General features: G+C 37.0%; 1 protein-coding gene across 2 annotated transcripts in view; it reads left to right on the top strand.

Moving 5' to 3' along the window:
* Cdkl5 (cyclin dependent kinase like 5) overlaps nucleotides 1-20,700 on the top strand; it is a 186,953-nt gene that overhangs the window by 59,105 nt on the left and 107,148 nt on the right. For both annotated transcript variants that reach the window (XM_021153604.2, XM_029473209.1), the window contains exons 2-3: nucleotides 6,733-6,963; nucleotides 10,335-10,369. In XM_021153604.2, the coding sequence (XP_021009263.1) occupies nucleotides 6,900-6,963; nucleotides 10,335-10,369 (99 nt within the window). In that variant the 5' untranslated portion in view covers nucleotides 6,733-6,899. The remainder of the gene's footprint in view (nucleotides 1-6,732; nucleotides 6,964-10,334; nucleotides 10,370-20,700) is intronic.

The following is a 20,700-nucleotide window of genomic DNA, read 5'->3' as shown; positions in this document are numbered from 1 at the left end:
TCTCTCTCTCTCTCTCTCTCTCTTCTACCAGTAATCTTAATTCTACTCCATGAAAAAAACCTTCACTTTGGCTTCCTTTTTCTCAACAAGTTGAGATGGGATGTCAGTTATTTTTCATAGAAGAAAAATTCCATTTCTTCATTAGCTTTCTCACTGGGTGTGATAAACGCTGGTTTATCTGTCCCTAAGAATATTTTGGCTTTGTTAATGGTATCTAGCAATAGACATAGTAAACTGTGTGGAACCTAAGCCTCAGTGACAGAAAGGACATAGCATTTTTGTTTATGTCATTAATGCAGTGCTCAATGTTTTATCTTCAATAAGAATTCTCATTTGCATCCAAATAAATGGTGAAGAAACTAAATATATATGGTATCTTAGGGTCATTGTCAATTCTTAAGAACATGTTTTATGATTGAATATAGCAGCATAGAAATTCCAAAAACACAAATATACAATAGGGAATAATTACAAGTAAATCGTTAGTTAAGCCAGTAATTAAATAGAAATGACATCTCTGAAAGACTATATTAGTATGTGTCTCTTCTCCATTTCGCTGCTCCCTAGAGGTAATTAATATACTGATTTTTGTAACAAACATATAATCACATATATGACTACATGTTATGGTTTGTGGCTTAGTTTTTCTGTTTTAACATTGTAATAAAAGAATGAAGTTGTTTTTATTAGTTTTCTGTTGTACAGGAAGTTGCCACTATTGTTCATCTAAAAATTGCCCGTATGCTTTAGCTCACAGTTCTGTGGGGGCAGAAATGCACCCTGGCATGATTGAATTTTCTATTCAGGACATGATGAGGCTGACACTCTGCCTCTTGTATTTTTTTTCTTTTAGTTAATAGGTTCTCTCTGTATAGTCCCAGACTACCCTCTTCAGACTCAGTTCTCCTGCCTCACCTTTCCAAATGCTGGGGTTACAAGTGTGTTCATAGTCTACCATATCTAGCTTAAAACAAATACACAAATAAAAACAAAAAACCAAGAAAAATGTAAATTGTAACTTTGATTTCCAAGGCCCAACTTTGCCCTTTTTTTAAACCCACTTAAATATGTTTCCTATCTTTGGAATTTCTGGCATGAATGATTTTTCTATATCATATATATTCATTTTAACCTTGAGATTGGTGCTTGGTTCATTTGCTTTAAGTTTTTGCATTTTTTGATGTATGTATATCAGATTCTTAGTTTTCGTTCTTCTTTAAAAACAAACACACACTTGTTTTCTATAGGTGTATCTCACATATGTGGGGATCAGGGGTCAAGGCATTCTATAAAAGTGGTTCTTTCTTTCCATGATGTGGGTCCTGGGGATTGAACTCAGGGTGTCAAGCTTGGTGCCAAATGCCTTTACCTGCAAAGGCATAGCATCCTCTGGCCCCTCGCAGTTTCCTTTTCTAAGTATTGATTTAGCTTCTTGCCATAAATTTATGGCATTGTAATTTTTAAATGTTAAAACTTCTTGTTTGACTTACTAATGGGATGTTTGGGGGATTATTAACTTCCAAACATATTAATATTTTTTCAATTACTTCTTTTGTGTTTGACTCCCTCCATATTTTAGGTATGGAGAGAGAATATCCTCTGATTTCAGCCCTTGTAATTTGGTTTGAATGACATTATGGCCAAGCATGCCATCCGTTATAAATGTGTATGTGCTAGAGAATTAGAGAAAACATATTGTGTAGGTAATTTGGTGGTTTTAGAAACCGTCTAGGATCTCCTGAATGCTGACACTTTTCTTTCTCATTGAGTTCTTCTTGCATTATTCTCTTGTTTTGCTATTCTAACTCACTGAGTTTTGTCTCTCACCCTTTGAACCAACCAGTCATCAAAATGCTTGCTCTCCCCCACCTTTTTTCTACCTTAATCCTGCAGTTATTTCCTGGGCTTTCCTGATCATCTGACTCTTTGTGACCCCTGTGAGTTCCTTGCTGTCTCAGCAATCTGTTTACCTCTTGCTTGTGGGCTCTCACCTTGTATTTCTTTCTGCCTGGTGGTGTTTCCAGTCTGTCCACTGTAAATGAGAAATGATTTGTGACACTAATATCAGGTCTAGATTGGTACTATTTTCCCCTAAGATGAGCAGTGACACCCCCGATCTTAATATAGAATAATTTTAGTCTAAGGTACATTTAGAGATTTTATCTGGATCACTGGAATGCCATAAAGCCACAGTTCTGCTCTGTCCAAAGGCTGACGTATTGCTCTTTCCCTTTGTCTAGAGATGGTAGCTAGCTCTTTTGGACTTTTATGACTAGTGATGTACCACGCTCTGTCCTTTTGAAACACCCTTGACTTTGATATCTGTGCCCCTATATCAGTAAGGATTTCATAAGCAACCTGTTTTTCTTTCATTTTCCCAGATTTCTTCAACTTCCAAAAAGGATCAAAACAGTTTAGAGTGGTTTGGGCTACCTCTCCAGATTCTATTCTTTTGCATTGATTTGAACCAGATACTTCTGTATAATCTTAACTATCATAGCTTTCAAGTTCTTTCAAAAAGTATTTCCCAGCATTTGTATTTGTCCTCAAAGACACATTTCATCCAAGTTACATAATTTGCCATTAACAGAAGCTAAAGTGTCTTTGTCTTCATTCCATTTTTTCTCTTTTAAGATTAATCAGTGTTATTCAGCTAAATTTGGCAGCTTTTTTTTTTTTTGCCTCAGTATGAATACTAGTAGTTAAAACACAGATTTTGACACCTATGTATGTACTGGCGTATTTAAATCGGGATTCTTAGTTTACCTTGTTTGGCTTGCTCCAGAGACTAGGTGGCAACACATCTCCTGTATCTCTTGCGGTGGACCAGGATTCGGTGCTGGGTCATCTTAGTGGAGATCATTTACTTGTTACCTCCGTTCCCTTGAAATAAATTATACTGTAATTTTCAGAAGAAAGGATATTTAGCTGTTTCCTGGATCTTTCAAATCAGCCGTAGGAAGTGAAGATTAACTCTCCAAAATAGTCTGAGCATCTTTTTTTATTTTTCTTTTGGTTTTTTGAGACAGGGTTTCTCTGTATAGCCCTGGCTGTCCTGGAACTCACTCTGTAGACCAGGCTGGCCTCGAACTCAGAAATCCACCTGCCTCTGCCTCCCGAGTGCTGGAATTAAAGGCGTGCACCACCACACCTGGCTTTATTCTGAGCATCTTTTAACTAGACACGCGTCTTCACTGCAGTCTCAAACATCCCACTTTTTCCTCCCTCGGTACAGTGAGAAGCAGTATGGGAGTGAGAGCCTGGACTACTTAATTCACCACAGCCTTGTGTGTCTTTTCAACCAGTTAGTCTGTATGTATGATGCATATTGTGTGTGTTTATCATGGGACGTGAGAGTAGAGGTCAGAGGTCAGGTCTTTCCTTCACTGGGTTCCAGGGGTCTGAACTTGGGTTGTCAAGCTTGTGTGGCAAGTGCTTTCCAGGTGATCCGTCTCCCCAAGATCCTTGTGGGTCTTATTTACCATTTCCCTGAAACATGGGAGATAGTTTCAAAATGAGATTTTAAATAAATAATAGAATGTTTGACCTTTTTTTCCCCAAACTGTAACATTGTAAGACAGGCATCTGAACATATGCCTGTGATCCCAGCACTTGAGAGACTGAGGAAGGATGATGGGCATGAGTTTGACGCCAGCTTAGGCTATAGATTTTGTGACACCCCCATCTCAAAAACAACAACAAAGGATTGTAACATAATTTTTACTGAATATGATAGTAACCCATTAAAGCCGTGGTTTCAATCTGTGGGTCAGGACCCCTTTGACAAACCTATCTCCAAAAATATTTACATTACAATTCATAACAGTAGCAAAATTACAGATATGAAGTAGCAACGAAAAGAATGTTACAGTTGGAGTCACTAAACCATGAGGAGCTAAAGAGTCACAGCATTAGGGAGGCTGAGAACCACTCACTGCACTAGAGAATTGTGTGTAGATGGAAGAAACATGTTTTAGTTTTCTGAAGAAAGTATAATGAAAGGTGGTCAGTGTGATTGGAGCCAGGATAACCACATTGGGAACTAGCAGATGCTCTCAGAGGATCGATGCATGTGGCTTACAGATGGACTTCAGCTTGTACCTTTGATGATGTGGGAAGTCATTCTATAGTTTTCAGTGAGATGTAACATGATCCAACGTACTGAATGTTACTCCAAGTCCTATCAGGATTGTAAGAAGTTGGAGAGATATTATAACATTGATATTACTTATTCTTTGGGTTCATATCTGTCTGTTCCACTGTCTTTATTTGCCTCTGGTGACACAGCTCTGTTAGAACTCTCAGTATATTCTGTAGAGTATTCAGTAAACTCCTGTCCCTAGCCTGACTTCCATTCTTTTTCTTTTTTTATCCTTATAAAGGAGTATTACTTCTACTTGTAACTCTACTCTTCCATGCAGATTTTGTGCACATGAGTGCAGTACCCTCAGGCTGCCAGAAGAGGGCAGTGGATCTCTGGAAATGAACTTGTAAGCATTTGTGAGCATATGTAGGTGCTAGGAACCAAACATGGATCCTTTGCAAGAACAAAGTTCTCTGAACTACTGAGCCATCTCTTTAGACCCAATATATTTATTTAAAACCAAACAAAGCTGTATCTGATGACTTACATTATTACCTGGCTGCAGGTATTCCTTTTTTTCTTCTTCTTCTTTTTAAGCATCTCACTGTGTAGACCTGGCTGGCATTGAGCACACAGAGATCTGCCTCCTGGAGAAGGCTGGGATTGAAGGGGTTGTTCGCTATGCCTGGTTGTTGCAGGCTTTGTATGGTTGCAAATCTTCATCAGGATAAGAACATTTAAATATCATTCAATTATGCATATTCTAATTGTTTGGAGGTCTTATCCTAGTTTACATTTCCACCATCATGTTGGTAAGAACACTTCCTCTTTACATATCACGTGAAGTACCTTTTAAAAAGAAATTTGAGATTCCACAGGCAACAAACAATTTTCTTTGTTTAAATTTATTTCTTCCTTTTAAAACATTGTTTTTAAAAATCTGTTGTATATAGAAGTAGGGCAAGTTTTTTTTTTAAATAAAAGAACTAGAACAAAAAAACCTAGAGCATAGTTTTCTATAACCTCGGTATTATAAAAATCAATACTGTTTAATCTGTAAGCATTTAAATTTTGTTTTTCTTTGACCTTGAACTCATAATCTGACCAAAGCTAGATTTGAATTTCTGATCCCAAGGGCTGAAATTACAGTCATGTACTAACATACCTGGCTCGATTTAGGCTTTACATTTCTGGTAGAATTGCCACAGAGATAGTTATATAGTATGTTCTATCAAGAAACATGTAATGTTGGTTTCTTTCATTCTTGACCATGTTAACTTTGATCACTTAATTATGGTTGTATCAGCCAGAATTCTTCACTTTAAAATTATACTTTGTTCTTTTGTAATTAATAGGTACCTACCTTGTGGGTAGATAGTTTGAGATAAGATAGTATTTTTCCTGTGACTTTCAAGTATAAATTTTAGCACATATTGATGACACTTGCTAAAGTAATTGTTTCTAGAGTGATTGCTATGTGGAGATTTTGTAATTCCATCACTAACTTTATTATTTGTTATAGAACTTCATAAAAAGCTTTGTCTATATTTATTTATAGATATGATTTTATTTCATTCTGCAAATTATAATTTATTAATACCTTTATATATATATTTTTTTTCCTGTTGCCAGTATGAGTCAGTTGAGCTTGGCTCCTAAGATCATTTGACATGCTGTGGTTGTTCTTCATTTCCTTACTTTCTGGCTCTGTACTTTTTCTGCCCTAGTCTTAAATTAGTCACTTCTTCAAAGAACTGGGAGTCTTTTCACTAGAGTATGCAGTGTGCTCAGAGCTGTTGGTATGCCATTACTTGTATGCTCTCTTAGGGCATAGATCTAGGGAACATGTATATGTGAGAACATAAACATTTACATCTTTTTCTAGCCCTTTCATATTGCATTTCCCTTTTGTGGGACTAAGAAAGGATGGTCTAATTCCTGCCTGGAGAAGGTAGGGCTTATAAGGCTCCACCCCAAGCAGAGGAGCCATTGGCAGTTGATAGACACCATCAGTTTTCTTCAGGGATGTGGCCCATGGTAGGTTGTCCATGTTCCAGTGGATAGCACCCTACACCCATGTATCTACTGGCTAAACTAATTGGACTCTAGGTCATTAAAAAGAAAAGATAGGAAATCGGGAAGGGGAAGTGGTAGAGGTTTCATTATCCAGTGTATACTTACCTGTTTGGTCCAAAATATAGATAAGGAAGTTTCTTGTCATCTGGGTATAATGACACACACCTTTAGCCCCAGAACTTGAGTATACTGGAGTCAGAGACATGTGAACGTCTGAGTTCCAGCCAGGGCTATATAGATAGTGAGACTCTATCTTTAAATAAAATGGTTCTATCACTATTAAAGAAAAAATGTCTAAGATCTAAGTGTGCTTGAGTACAATGTTTGTTCTTAGTTTTAGAATGAGGATACTAGGTAAATTCCTATTTTCAAAAGTTAACTGGAACCTCTTTCCTTAATCGTGGTATTAATTTTAAACTAAGAGGTTCACTTCATTTGAGGTTCTTTCTTCCTACTTTCATTTACAGCATATGAAGCATTAACACAGATAAAGAAAACATTTTAAGAAGGATAAGATAGGCTGAGTATTGTAACATAACAGTAATGGTGCTTCATTGTGTTTGCTCTTCCAGGGGCTCAGTTAATACTGCACAGTTGAACAAATGTATGAAGGTTCCTTGCCAACCATTGAGAATTTCTTCGTTGGGACATTATTTCCCTGCTTACTGAATAACTTGTTTAGAAGTTTCTTTGTTGGTGCCATGTTCTGTGGCTCGCATCAAAAGAGGAGTTTGTCTTCATGAAGATTCCTAACATTGGTAATGTGATGAATAAATTTGAGATCCTTGGGGTTGTCGGTGAAGGTAAGTTAAAATTTCACGTTTGGAGTACTGTATCATTTTATACATCACCAAAAATTTTATTCAGATCCTTTTAGTTTATCAATTCAGATATGCACCTAAATGCACAGTAGTTTTAAAAACCCGGTTCTTCAACTATGTGGGTCTTATTCTCCAAGTGAAAAATATTTTAAAACCCTTTAAAGTTAAATAGATATTTTTTGAGACCAAGTATCTTTGTGTCACTTTTCCTGTTCTGCAACTTGTTCTATAGACCAGGTTGGCCTTGAACTCAGAGATCCACTAGCCTCTGCCTCTGGAGTGCTAGGATTAAAGGCATGTGCCACTATGGCAATCAGGTATATTTTAAAACTGACCTGATTTCATTCTCTTCACTAACATGGTTTCCTTAGTCTATGTATTTTTGTTATTGTTATATTTTTTATCATCTGAGCTACTTTTAAATACCTGAAAATTCATTTGTATATGCGAACTTAAATTACTATGTAGTAGACAAATGGATAAATAACTTTTTTTCCCCTTTGAGAATGACAGACCATAGTTTTTGAGTTTTCAAGTACATGGTTTGGTTATATTTTTAATCTCTTAAATTAGTATGCATGGAATGGTTTTAATGCCATTTATTTTTCTTTCCCTGTAGTATATAACATGATGCTTTTATGACCAAAGCTACTATTGATTAGATAAAATACAATTTGGTTTTCGAAAATTGACTCCTAGAAAAAAAATGACCCTTTTTTTCTTGCTTAGTCATTTGAGATAGCTTTACAGAAATTTGTAAACATGATTTTAGTTGAGTATCCGGGAATACATGGGTTCTTAGCATTTTAAAAAACAGATGTTACAAAAATTTTGGATTTTAGGTTTTTAAAATAAATTTAGAATTTCAAGTATTGAAAATTTTTTACAGGGCTCTTTAAGATTTTAATATTAGGTTGACAAATTTTTCTAAATAAATAGAAATAATGAGAATCTGATTATTCATTAGGTGCTTGTTACAAGGTCTGGTTCAAACCACACCAAAAAGTGGTTCTCCTCCCTTCACTAGTTGACTCCTTTTCATCTCATCATTGATATTACACAGCAGCAAGTTATTCTCAGTCTTTTACCTATTTTGTAAAATTTGCCTTTTGGGGCCAGCAAGATGGCTTAGCCAGTAAGGTGCTTGCTGCAAATCCTGAGAACCTGAGTTCTAGTCCAGGACCCTGAATGTAGAAGGAAAACATGGACTCCACAGACTTGGTTTTTAATCTTCACACACACTGTGGCATGCCTACACTTCCCTATTTTTTTTAAGTTTTTACTTAATTTTTTGAGACAGGGTTTCTCTGTGTAGCTTTGGCTATACTGGAACTTACTCTGTAGAGCAGGCTGGCCTCAGAGTCACAGAGATCTTCCTGCCTCTGCCTCCTGAGTGCTGGGATTGAAGGCATGTGTCACCACCTTGCTGTAAAAAATAATTTTTAAACACTGCTTTTTCAGAATTTATTTTTCAAAGCTGTTGCAATTAAAAGCTCCTGCAATAAAGGGAAGAGAGTAGGTAGAGTGTACCAAAGTTGGAATGTTCCAAAGTTTGCATTTGACTGTCTAGATTATAACCTTGTTTTGTTTTTTTGTTTTTGGTTTGTTTTAAGTATGTGTTAATGAAAATCTTAGATATTGGTTCAGATTAGCCAAAATTGCAATCCTATCATTTATAAATTAGAATCTGTTGATTTGTAACTATAGTCTGTCATTCTCAAAGAAAAGAAAAGTTATTTATAGCCAAACATTGTCGTTTTACTTTTTCTTTGTAGATTAACTCAGTCGGTTGAGTTTAGGAAATGTATCTGTCAAGCATGCATTCCTGTAGCCTACACGATGCATTTTGACCACCTAGAAAAGTGGTTGTGGACTGTTTCCTGGTGATTGTGAGTGAGTTAGAATGGTTCTAATCGCTGGTTTCATCTTAGCTATGATTATTAGACTCATGCCTCTCGACAAAAAATAAAGGAGCAACTTTAAGGTATCCTCACCCCTTAGAGACATAGCTCCCAATTTTGTCTCACTCAAGTCCACCTTCTACTTATAGTAGCATGTGGGATTTGCCTGTCTGCTAATAACCATGTTTGTAGTGTTTCTTCAGAGATCCACCATTGCATATATGTTATGTCTTGATTCTTTTAGTTAGCTGTTTCACATTGTAACTTTAACCTCCGTATCCTGGGTACTTTCCTGCCAAGGTACTGTTTCCTAGTTCTTCCTCTAGCCAGGTGAGCTTCCCACTTACATAACAGGATAAGTAACTCAAGAGATCCTGTCAGAATAAAACAAAGTGGCAGTGCTTGGGACCTATGGAATTTGTACTGGTTTTTTAAACATTTATTTATTATATGTAAGTACACTATAGCTGTCTTCAGACACATCAGAAGAGGGTATCAGATCTCGTTACGGATGGTTGTGAGCCACCATATGGTTGCTGGAATTTGAACTCAGACCTTTGGAAGAACAGTCAATGTTCTTAACCTCTGAGCCATCTCTCCAACAGGCATCTTGTTCTGTTTAACGGAATTACTGAGGCTGGTAGTTTTGGTGTGTGTGTGTGTGTGTGTTTGTGTGTGTGTGTGTGTGTGTGTGTGAGAGAGAGAGAGAGAGAGAGAGAGAGAGAGAGAGAGAGACAGACAGACAGACACAGAGAGAGAGAGAGAGACAGAGAGAGGCAGGGGACTGGACATAGAACCAATGACCATGGAAGAAAAGCACTCTACCACTGAACTTCACCCCTAGCTCCAACCTATAATACTTTTCCTGTTAGTATATTACAGTGTTCTAGAAAAGGCTATACTTGGCTCCTGGGATAGAGATCGTATTTGAGTAGGCTTTGTGTTTGACTTTACTCTTGTGAAATTATTAGCTTTTAAGTTTTAAGTTCCTTAGGATCTATTGAGTTGATTTTTATTTGCTTCAAAACATGCATTTTTTGAGATGTCTTGCTGTGTACCCCTGTTTGGCTTGGCACTCACTATGTAGTTGGACTGAGCCTCACACTGATGGCAGTCCTCTTGTCTCAACCTGGTAAGTGCTATAATTGCAGTGTGTACCACTGTGCCCAGTTCACATAGCCTCACAGCCTTATGGTGTGTGTGTTTTGTTCGATCCCATTTTGCTTAAAATAACAAATGTGTGTAGTTTTTTTCTTAGCCATGATTTGTCTATACTCTGGGTTTATATAAAAACACATGAGACCCCTGCTCTATTTGTATGTGGCTTATGATGCTCTCACTCTAGAATATTGCCATAGATGTTGTTATTCTAACATATGCTCATAAGCAATATAAATATAGAACTATAGTTCAAATGCATATCTCTGATTGCTTACTTCTTTTTAATTATAGGAGCCTATGGAGTTGTACTTAAATGCAGACACAAGGCAAGTACATGATTTTTTACAAGGAAAAATATGTATGTATTTCAGCTGTTTTGAAACTGAAGCAATGTTCTTTGTATGTGGGCATATAATTAAAGTTGTCTGGTTCTGGTAGTGAGGGTTAGTAAAATAGAATTGATATGTAAACATGGAGAAAAGGCAACTTTGGGGATAAACGTGATCATGGTAAGTGACCATTACATTTTAATTTTTATTTTCATACTGTTTTTAAGTCAATCTATTTATGTATAGGTGAAAGTTGTATAGTGGGAAGAAAGAGGTTGGATGGAAGGAAGCAAGACAGTGTCATATTAAATTTGTATGCAGATACACATGAACAAGGGAGGAACTTTATTGTGTGGTTTTCATGCAGACTAGTTGATTACTTGATGGAGTCCTATCTAGGTTTTGAAAGGTGGTGAATGGATAGATGTTTGGCTGTGTACAAGGGCTTGGGATAATAATGTATGATTATGGGTATTGGCTCTAGTTGATCACTCTCAAAGTCAATCATACAGGTTTTTGACTACAGCAACCATAAATTATTCATAGTCACCTGAGGTTTCATAGCTGCTACTTGGTGACTGCATCTTGCTCGGAGAATACATTTCTATTAGAATGTACCCAGTTAAGGTATTCTTATTTAGCCTCATGTTATTTTGTATTAACTTTAAGATCAAGGCTTTAATATTTTGTAATTTTTTTCCTTTTTAGTGATGTAGTTTGAATCCGAAATGAGTTCAACTATTGGACTCAAGATATTATCATCCATCAATAGTAATTAATATATATGTAAATAATGAAAGCTTTTCCTCATACATACCTGCTACCTTTTGATTTTAGAATCCATTACCATACGGGTTTGTGTTTTACATCATGGGTCTATTTTAATACAATGATTTCTTAATTCTTGAATTTAGATATTTGAATTACTTTTATGTTGAAAATATCTGCAGATCTTTGTCAGTAACTAAATCTCAAAAGTTGCTTGAATGCTACTGGCTCTTGATTAAGGATGATTAAGGATTCAAAATACATGTAATCAAAATAAATTTAGTACACTGAATACCTCGTTAAGAAGTATTACTGTAGTTTGAAATTAAACAAATGGAAAGTTCCCTAATGAAATGCTCTTCTTTTAATGAGTTTCCTTGAGTTATAATAAATTTCCAAAGCTTAAAAAAAAAAAAAAAGCATTCCTGGGTGGGTATTACTTGTGAAGTATAGGGTGATAGTTTCTAAGTGAAAGTTGACTTTTTTGAGAATGTAATACTCCCCTTTCTGTGATGGCTCTGTTATGTACAGCATTGCAAATAGAAGCATCAGTGTTTAATTGTGGGTCTTACTTTATCATGATTTTTTGAGACAGGGCCTCAAAAATCCCAGGCTGACCTCAAAACTCACTATGTAGCCAGGAATGATGGCCTTGAACTTCTGATCTCTTGCCTCTAGCACTAGAGTGCTGGGATTCCCATTATGTGCCATCACAGCCTGGTTAGGCAGGGTTGGGGATTGAGCTTGGACTCTATGACTATGAAGTAAGCTACATCTGTGCTCAGTCCTAGGAGATCCAGACATGTCTAGAACACACACACATCTATTATTTGCTTATGATTTTTATATTTATATGGTTTAAATAGTTTCTGCTAGTCTTTGTCATTTATTAACCTAAATTTAGTCATTTGTTTGCTTGTTTTTTTGGGGGGAGGAGTGGTTTGAGAGAGGGTCTCATGTAGGCTGTCATCAAACTTCCTATATAGCTAAGGATGACCTGGAACACCTCATTCTCTTGCCTCTACCTTCTAAGAAGTGAACTTATAAAGTATGCATCATCATACCTAGCAAGGTGTGATTTCATTTGCAGAAACCTCAAGCACTAGATTTTAAACTATTTGGCTACAAGGCCAAGAAAACTATCATATATTCATCCTTGTAATTCAAAGGGTTGTATATAATAGTCAGTAGACATTACATTTCACATTCAAAATGGGTTTCCCAAAACCAAAGGATGCCCACTCCTGTCCAATTTCCTTTAGTCCCATATTGCTGGTACTATATATTAGCCAAACCAAGTATATATTAAAACAATATTCTAACAAGTAAATGGAAAGATAAAAACCAAATATTCCACTTAGAGGTGTAGCTCATTTGGTAGAGTACTTACCTGGTGTATAGGAACCCTAGGGTTTATCCACAGTACAGCATAAAAGAGCCTGGTGGCTCATACCGGTGATCCCAGCACTTGGGAGATGGAGGCAGGAGGATAAGGAGTTCCTGGTTCAAGCCAGTCAGCCTGAGCTTGTATCTAAAAATTATCTTTTCCTGCTTTTCACTAAATGAGAGGTTCAGATCAGCATTCAGAGTATTGTTGCTTTTCCCTTTTAGTGCATCAAAAAAGATTGTTACAGGATGGAAAATTTAAAGCATAAATTAGGCCATAACTCAGAATAATATGAAACTCGTTTTAGCATCGGCAGCTGTTTAGCCATTTGACTTGTTAGAGTATATCCTTTTCCCAACTAAAATCAGACCTTCAAATCTATGCTCCAATATATAAAAATAGGGAATCCGGTGTGCCTCATGGGGTTTATGCTTTAGAATCAAATGAACAGATTGCTATGGAGTTCATGTTATACGTAAAATATATGTGATCCTGCTTATTGTGTTCATTATATAAAAAAGAATTGTGCCAATATATTTGTATATCAACATTTTAGTAAGATGCTTAAAATTTTAGGTATTATTGTCTCTATTTATATAGTAGGTTTATTTTTTAAGCATAGATCAACTATTGTTAGGTATTAATTATATAATAATAAATATTATAGTATACTTAAATATTATATAATTAAGTGGTTCATAATATATGATGTCTCTAAGCACGTATGAAAAAAAGCCACTTTAGGTCTGTATACTGATAAGAGGTTTAGAGGTCAAGTATGTTTTGTCTTTTCTGAACATAGTATGATGAGCTATTCCAGGGCAAAACTATACTTTCTTTTTAACTATTTTTTATGAAGGTGGGCAGATAGCTGGCAGGAGAATGAAGGTTCCCCCTGGGATTGCAGGCTACTCTGGGTAGGCTACTCTGGGCAGAGGACTCAACAAGTAGGGAAGATGGGTTGGGGAAGGAAGCTAATCTGTATGGTTCAGGCTCTGCACATCTGATGACAGGGATAGCAGGATGCTTAGGGCAGCTTGGGATGCCCCAGAGGACTCAGAGAGCAGAGAAGATGGATGGAGGGAAGCTTACCTGTGTGGTTCAGGGTCCTCAGGTCTGATGAAAGTTGGCAGAGAGGTGGCAGGAAAATGGAAGTCCTAGACCGTCCCCCACACATATGTAGCAGCCGTGCAGCTTGGTCTTCATGTGGGTCCTGAACAACTGAACCCCAATAGTTGTTGCCTGTCTGTGGGATATGTTCTTTCTGCTGGGCTGCCTTGTCTGGCCCCAGTGGGAAAGGATGTGCCTAGCCCCACAGAGACTTGATGTACCAGGGTGTGTGTGGGGATACCCAGAGAGGACCCACCCTCTCAAAGGAGAAGGAGATGGGGAAGGATTATGGGAAGGGATGACTGGGAGGGGCAGTGAGTGGAATGTAAAGTTAGTAGGTGAAAAAAAATGATTTAAAAAGCAATCATTTGAGATTATAATTACATCATTTCCCACATTCCTTTTCCTCCCTTCTAACCCACCCATATGCCTTTGTTTTATTTCAAATTTATTGTCTCTTTTTTCATTAGTTGTGTGTGTGTGTGTGTGTGTGCATGTGTGTGTGTACTCCTAAATACATAAATACAACCTTCTTAGTCTGTATCATGCTTATAGTATGTATTGTATGTTTTTAGTGCTCATCATTTAGTATTGAATAACCAATTGGTGTGTTCTTCTTTAGACTTCAGTACCTAAGGTTTATAGGTGACTTACCGGAGACTTTGTTTGCTTGCTTGTGTTGTGGTACATCATAATGTGCATGTAGAAGTCAGAGAGCTATCTTCAGGAGTGAGTTCTCCCCTTCCACCACAGGTTCTGGAGTTTGAAGGCAAGTGTTTTTGCATCCTGTGCTAGTTCACTCTCTAAAGACTCTTCTTTTTAGCTTAGCGGTTGAAATGTTGCCCAAGTGAAAAATACAGCTTGTGCTTTTTTTGTTTTTTGTTTTTTTTGATAACTTCTGTTTTTTGTTATGTGTACACATTGACATGTATATGAAAAAGTCTTAATGATAATGCTTAATTATAATGCTTATAATGACTTAAAAGTACTAATATTTGAAAGATGCACCTTTTTAAAAATTTATTTTTATTAGATATTTTCTTTATATACATTTCAAATGCTATCCTGAAAATCCCCTATACCCTCCCTCTGCCGTGCTCCACTACCCACCCACTCCTGCTTCTTGGCCCTGGCATTCCGAGGGGCCTCTCTTCCCAGTGATGGCCGACTAGGCCATCTTCTGCTACATAAGATGCACCATTTTTTACCTTTACCCTACAGAGATACCTTGGTGGTTTTCTTTTTATTGATATATATGTGATTCCTCCTGCCACTCCTCTTTTCCTGAGAGCCAGAGTTGAAAATGTTAAAAGCATAAACCCACACCACATATTGAGCACTGTCATATGCTAGACACTGCAGAGGTTTCAGTGTCCTCAACAGTTCTGGTTGTGTCCCCATTTTCAAGATAAGAAACCATTAAGTAGAGAAACCAGGCTTTGTTCTGCTTCTAGAAGTAGATAACTTGAGGAGGAAATGGAGTTTTGAAATGATAGGGTGCTTACAAGAGGAATATAGAGCTGAATGAATGGGCTACTGAAATTGCTGCATCTAAAGAAGACTAGGAGGGAGGAAGAACTTGAAAGATAGTATTTATCAGTAGTCTAAAAATTATAGAAGGACGTATGATGAGGATTGAGAGGTGAACAAATCCATGTGCTACAATGAGCCATGTATCAAATTGCCTGTAAGTGAAATGGGCACATGATATTTTTAAATAAGTAGACATTCTAAAATGTGCTGTTTTCCTCTTTCACGTGTTAAAAATGTGATTGTAATAGGTAGTATAAAATTGATTAAATATTCACTAGTTGTGCTCACTAGTTTTACATCAACTTTACACAGCTAGAATCATCAGAGAGGAATGAACCTCAGGGCATTTTCTCAACTCATGACCAATGGAGGAGGGCCCAGCCCATTGTGGGTGGTGCCATCTCTGGGCTGGTGGTCCTGGGTTCTATAAGAAAGTAGGCTGAGCAAGTAATGGTGAGCAGGTCAGTAAGCAGCACTCCTCCATGACCTCTGCATCAGCGCCTGCCTCTGAGTTCCTACCCATAATGATGGTGAACTAAGTTGCTTTTGGTCATGATGCCTCATTGTAGCAATAGCAACCCTAAGACACTAGTAACAAATACCTTTGTCTGTACCAAGAAGACATTCTTAGTTGTTCATACTCAATTGTCACACTTTCTCCTTTATCATAAGGCTTCCTGGTTGGCTTTTAAAGTCTTTTTTTTTTTTTTTTTTTTTTTTTGGAGATAAGGGGTGTGGTGGTTTGAATGAAAATGGTCCCCATAGACTCATACTGAGTGGCATGATTAGGAGGTGTGTCCTTGTTGAAGTAGGTGCAGCCTTGTTGGAAGAAGTATGTCACTGGGGGTGCACTTTGAAGTCTCATGTGATTAAGCCAGGCCCAGAGGATGTAGAACTCTCAGCTGCTCTCCAGCACCATGTCTACCTGTGGTCTCCAGCACCATGTCTACCTGTGGGCCACCATGCTTCCGGCCATGAGGACAATCTACTAAACCTCTGAACCTATAAGCCAGCCCAAATTAAATGTTATCTTTTACAAGAGTTGCCTTGGGCATGGTGTCTCTTCACAATAGAAACCCTAAGACAGTGTGTGTACTCATAATATACTCCAGGTTTCCCTGAAACTCACTATGAAACCCAGGCTAGCCTTGGTCTTCCTGTCTTAGCCACTTGAGTGCTGGTAGTACAGGCTTGAGCCATCTTGCGTGGCTAGACTTCATTGTTAGTAGCATACTTTTTCCTTCCTTCTTTTATTCTTTCCTCTTCCTTTTCTCCATCTCTCCCTCCCTCCTTCCTTTCCTTCTTTCTCTCTTTCTTTCTTCTTCCCTTCTCTCTCTCTCTCTCTCTCTCTCTCTCTCTCTCTCTCTCTCTCTTTCTCTCTGACTAATGTCTCATACTATAGCGCAGGATATCCTAGAATTCACTGTGTAGCTTAAGTTGTCATCAAAGATATAGCGATCCTTCTACTTCATCCTTCCAAGAGCTAGGATTTAGAAATGAGCCATCACACCTGACAGGAGCATATACAGGAATTTATTTTGATTTTCTCCAAAACAATTTGTAGGCTTTTTAAACATCAAACTATATAAAGGCCATATTTGAGGAAAATTGGTGATTTTTCTTTTTATAGTTTTGAGCAATATATTTACTTTGGGCAAACTGCCATCTAAAACTGTGCAGTATTTTCTACTAAAACAAAACTAACTTGTTTCCCTCCCTCCCTCCCTCCCTCCCTTCCTCCCTCCCTCTCTCCCTCCCTTTCTTTTGAGACTGTGTTAATCTGTGTGGCCCTGACTGTCCTGGAACTTGCTCTGTAGAACAGGCTGGCCTGGAACTCACAGAGATCCACAGGCCTCTGCCTCTGAGTGCTGGCATTAAAGGTGTGCATCATCATGCCTGGCTAACTAACTTAGTTTTTAAAACTACATTAAATAAAGCAAATATTTTTTTCTTTAATTTTTAGTTTTAAGCTTCATATATAAATTACAATTTTAAGACAAAGATCAGTAGAATAGAAGTTTGTTATATCATTTTCTCCATCATTGCTTTCTTTTTCTTTAAGTAAATATCAAGGTTTCTGCTTTGTGTGTATAAATTTTATTACTTAAAATCACAGAGAAGCTTAGGGTTTAATAAATATTGTAAAAAAAACTGGAAAAAGTTTGCAGTTTTAATTATAATCCATTTTAAGTGATTTAATTTACTGAAGGTTAGGGAGATTAATGAGATGTCACTAGACTTCAGGTTTAGAGCAAAGATAATAGGAATCATTAATAAAGAAAATATCTTTTGTCCTTGTTTTATAGAGGCACTCATACAGAACAATTAGTTCACTTGCTTTCTGCTCTTGACCTGTTTTTTTGTAGTTGTTGCTGTTGCTGATCTAATTAGTTTTCTGAAATACTGTAAGACTTTCATTAAAATGTTACTTCTCTGTAGTTATGTTTTACTTTATTTTTGAGACAATGTAATATACTGGAACTCACTATGTAGTAGAGGTTAGCCTTGAACTTGTGGCATTCCTTCTGCTCCAGTCTCTGCTTTATGAGAGTTTCAGAAATGAGCTGTCAAGCCCATCCCATAACCAATTGATAGGAAGATCTGCCCATATTTGTACATCAACAAAAGAAATGGATGTTATTTTCCATGCAGATCTGAATTCTTTAGGGAAGTAGAAGAATTTGGATCTTTTTTTGCTTCCTGATTGCTTGAATCCTCATCATCCTCATCTAGCTTTGGTTTTATGTTTGTTTCTTAGTTAATGGAACAAAGAAGTACTCATTAGAATTACTTTTACTAGCTCTGTCTACGCTGAAGACTACCTCATCCTATCTCAGTTTTTTTGTTTGTTTGTTTGCTGGCTTACTTTATCTTTTCTTCTCTCTCTTCTGTCTGTCCTTCTTTCTCTCTACCCCTCCCTCCCTCCCTTCCTTCTTTCATTCCTTTTTTTTTTTCTTTTTATTAGATAGGGACTTGCTATTTAGTCTTGACTCGCCTGGAATTGCTTGCTCCTGCTTCTCAAGTGCTGGTATTAAGGCTTATACCTTATATGCCTGGCTCTGACTCAGTTTCTAAAGCATCTTTTTTACCCTTTGTAGAGGTTCCCCAGGCTGCTTTTCCAGTTTACCACATTCAAATGGCCAGGAACATCTTGGATTCCTTGTAAGGGACCAAGTCCAGCTTTTTGGTACCACCTCTCTTCTATATGTTTCTTTTCAGGTTCCTCATTTCAATCAATGTCATTATTTATTGAACATTATAGGTGAACTTTAAATCCCTTTTATGCAAATTATGCTATAATTAGTACTAAGACACGAACATTCTCCATCTTCTTAAGATGAGTGATTTCAAGCTAGGCGGTAGTGTGGCGCACACCTTTAATTCCCAGCACTGGGGAGGCAGAGGCAGAGGCAGACAGATCTCTGAGTTCAAGGCCAATCTGGTCTATAGAGCAAGTTCTAGGATGGACAGGGCTACACAGTGAAACCTTGTCACGGGGGAAAAGAAGGGGTGATTTCTTATCTCTGACAAAGATCTGTGGTTAAGTAATCTATAATGTCACCTTAATGCAACTTTTCTTTAAAACTTCAATAGTAAAAAGCTAATTAACCAATGCCCTTTTAATGGATACTGTTAAATAATAAATATAGTCTATGTGTTATTGAAACCAGTGACTGGAAAGTAGTGCAGTGTGGTCTATTTCTGAAAAAAAAATGTCTAGCTCCAAAGTACATATGATTAGTAGCTATCATTCATAGCTTAGATATTTTTGAATTTTAGTATCTCTTAATTTAAGGATTTATTTTATATGTTAAAGTATTTTCATTTAGAAAAAAATCAAGAACTTAAAACATACCCTTTACACATGTACACATGGATACACATGTTGGGGGTGTCATGTGTCACATGCATGTGTGAGGGTCAGCGGGCAACTTTGGGGAGTCAGTTCTTTCCTACCACCTTTGTGTAGGTTGTAAGAATTAAACTCAAGTTGCTAGGCTTGATTGGAAAGCACTTTCACCTGCTGAGCCAACTTTTTTTTTCTTTAAAGCAATGTTTTCCAGGCCTAACATTACAAACAAAATTGAACACATAACTGCTTAAGAAAAAAAAAAATTAAGGAGTGCTGACAAAATATCAGCCACTTAGCTAGGACAGTGCTCTTCTAATTCAATAAGAATGAATTCTTTTGAGAAAGTTAGTTCAGCCTAGCTCAACCAACACATGTAAGGTTACATTTTTCCTTTGTCAAGGAGCTTAAAATGTAGTTAAGTCGTCAGTCTGAATACTGTAGAAGATGGCAATTGAAAGGAAAATGTGAAACCTTGTTTTCCTGCTAAGTTCCTTATTTAAGCCTATTTATGAAAAACGCTTGTCAGTAATAAAGCCATAGGAAAGTACAGTATTTTCTAGCGCTTCTTAAGACAAATGCACAAAGCTGAGAATGAAAGCAGCACCATTAGTTGCTGGCATAACAAATGAGAATGGGGTAGTAGGAAGCTCTTTTACAAACTCCTGAGGTCTACAATTATTATTCAGATGACACAGTACAAACTTGACCATAGGCCCTGGTCATTTCCTTTAAGTGTAAGGCCATCATATTAGGATGGGTAGGAGAAATGAGCCCAAGAATGTAGATCTGAAGGTTGAAGAATAAAGTTTTTTCTTGAATAAAGTTTTGATGGAACAGTCATACTCACTCATGTGTGCTATTTCTGTGGCTGCTTTGTGTGATAGAGTTAGAGAGCTGTATCGTTTTATTATATAACCCACTGAGGCTAAAGTACTTATCATCTGGCTTTTGCAAAGAAATTTGCTTATCTTTATTGTTAAGCAAACCCCAACTAGGAGAATGTGGCAGAAATGGTATAGTAGTCTCAGTAGAGCAAGAATCCGTTTTCTGTTTCTTGGAGCCTAAGGAATTAAAAGCCAGAAGTAGGAGATTTTCCCTGAGAATCACTTTTCCTTGTATTTCACTTTGAGTAAATTCTTTAAACGGTTCCGTGGGAAGTTGTGTATGGTGAGCAGTAGAATATTCTGGGAGTCATACATACAGAAACATACTAATCAGTGGCTTGAATAGCTGTTGTTCCACCCAAAGATGAACCAAAGCACAATGCACTCTTCTTGAGAATGAAGAACACAGTCTTTGGATTAAAAGAAGGACATTCTTGCAATGTGAAGAATAAAATTCTTTTGAGAAAAAAAAACAATTGAATATCTTTCTTGTATAAGTCAAGGAAAGATAAATACATTAATAAGTCACAACAATAACTTCCACTTAAAGTCTCTCAGTCATGTATTGTGTTAGCTGCTTTGCCTCCTAACTTTAGGTTAGAAGGAATTATCCTTCTGTTATGTGAGGGACGCTGCTGCTTAACTAGTTTAAGTTCCTAAGGCCCAATAAATGGATTTTTTGAAGTGATAGTTAAGACATAACTTTGCCCCCCACATTAATATGAAATTTACATTCCATAAATTAACCATTTTCAAATGTACACTTCAGTGACATTTAGTACATTCACAGTCT

This window comes from Mus caroli, chromosome X (assembly GCF_900094665.2).
Source record: "Mus caroli chromosome X, CAROLI_EIJ_v1.1, whole genome shotgun sequence".
NCBI classification, from domain to species: Eukaryota; Metazoa; Chordata; class Mammalia; order Rodentia; family Muridae; genus Mus; species Mus caroli.
The sequence above is the reverse complement of the archived record's forward strand: the minus strand, read 5'-3'. Positions and strand labels throughout refer to the sequence as shown.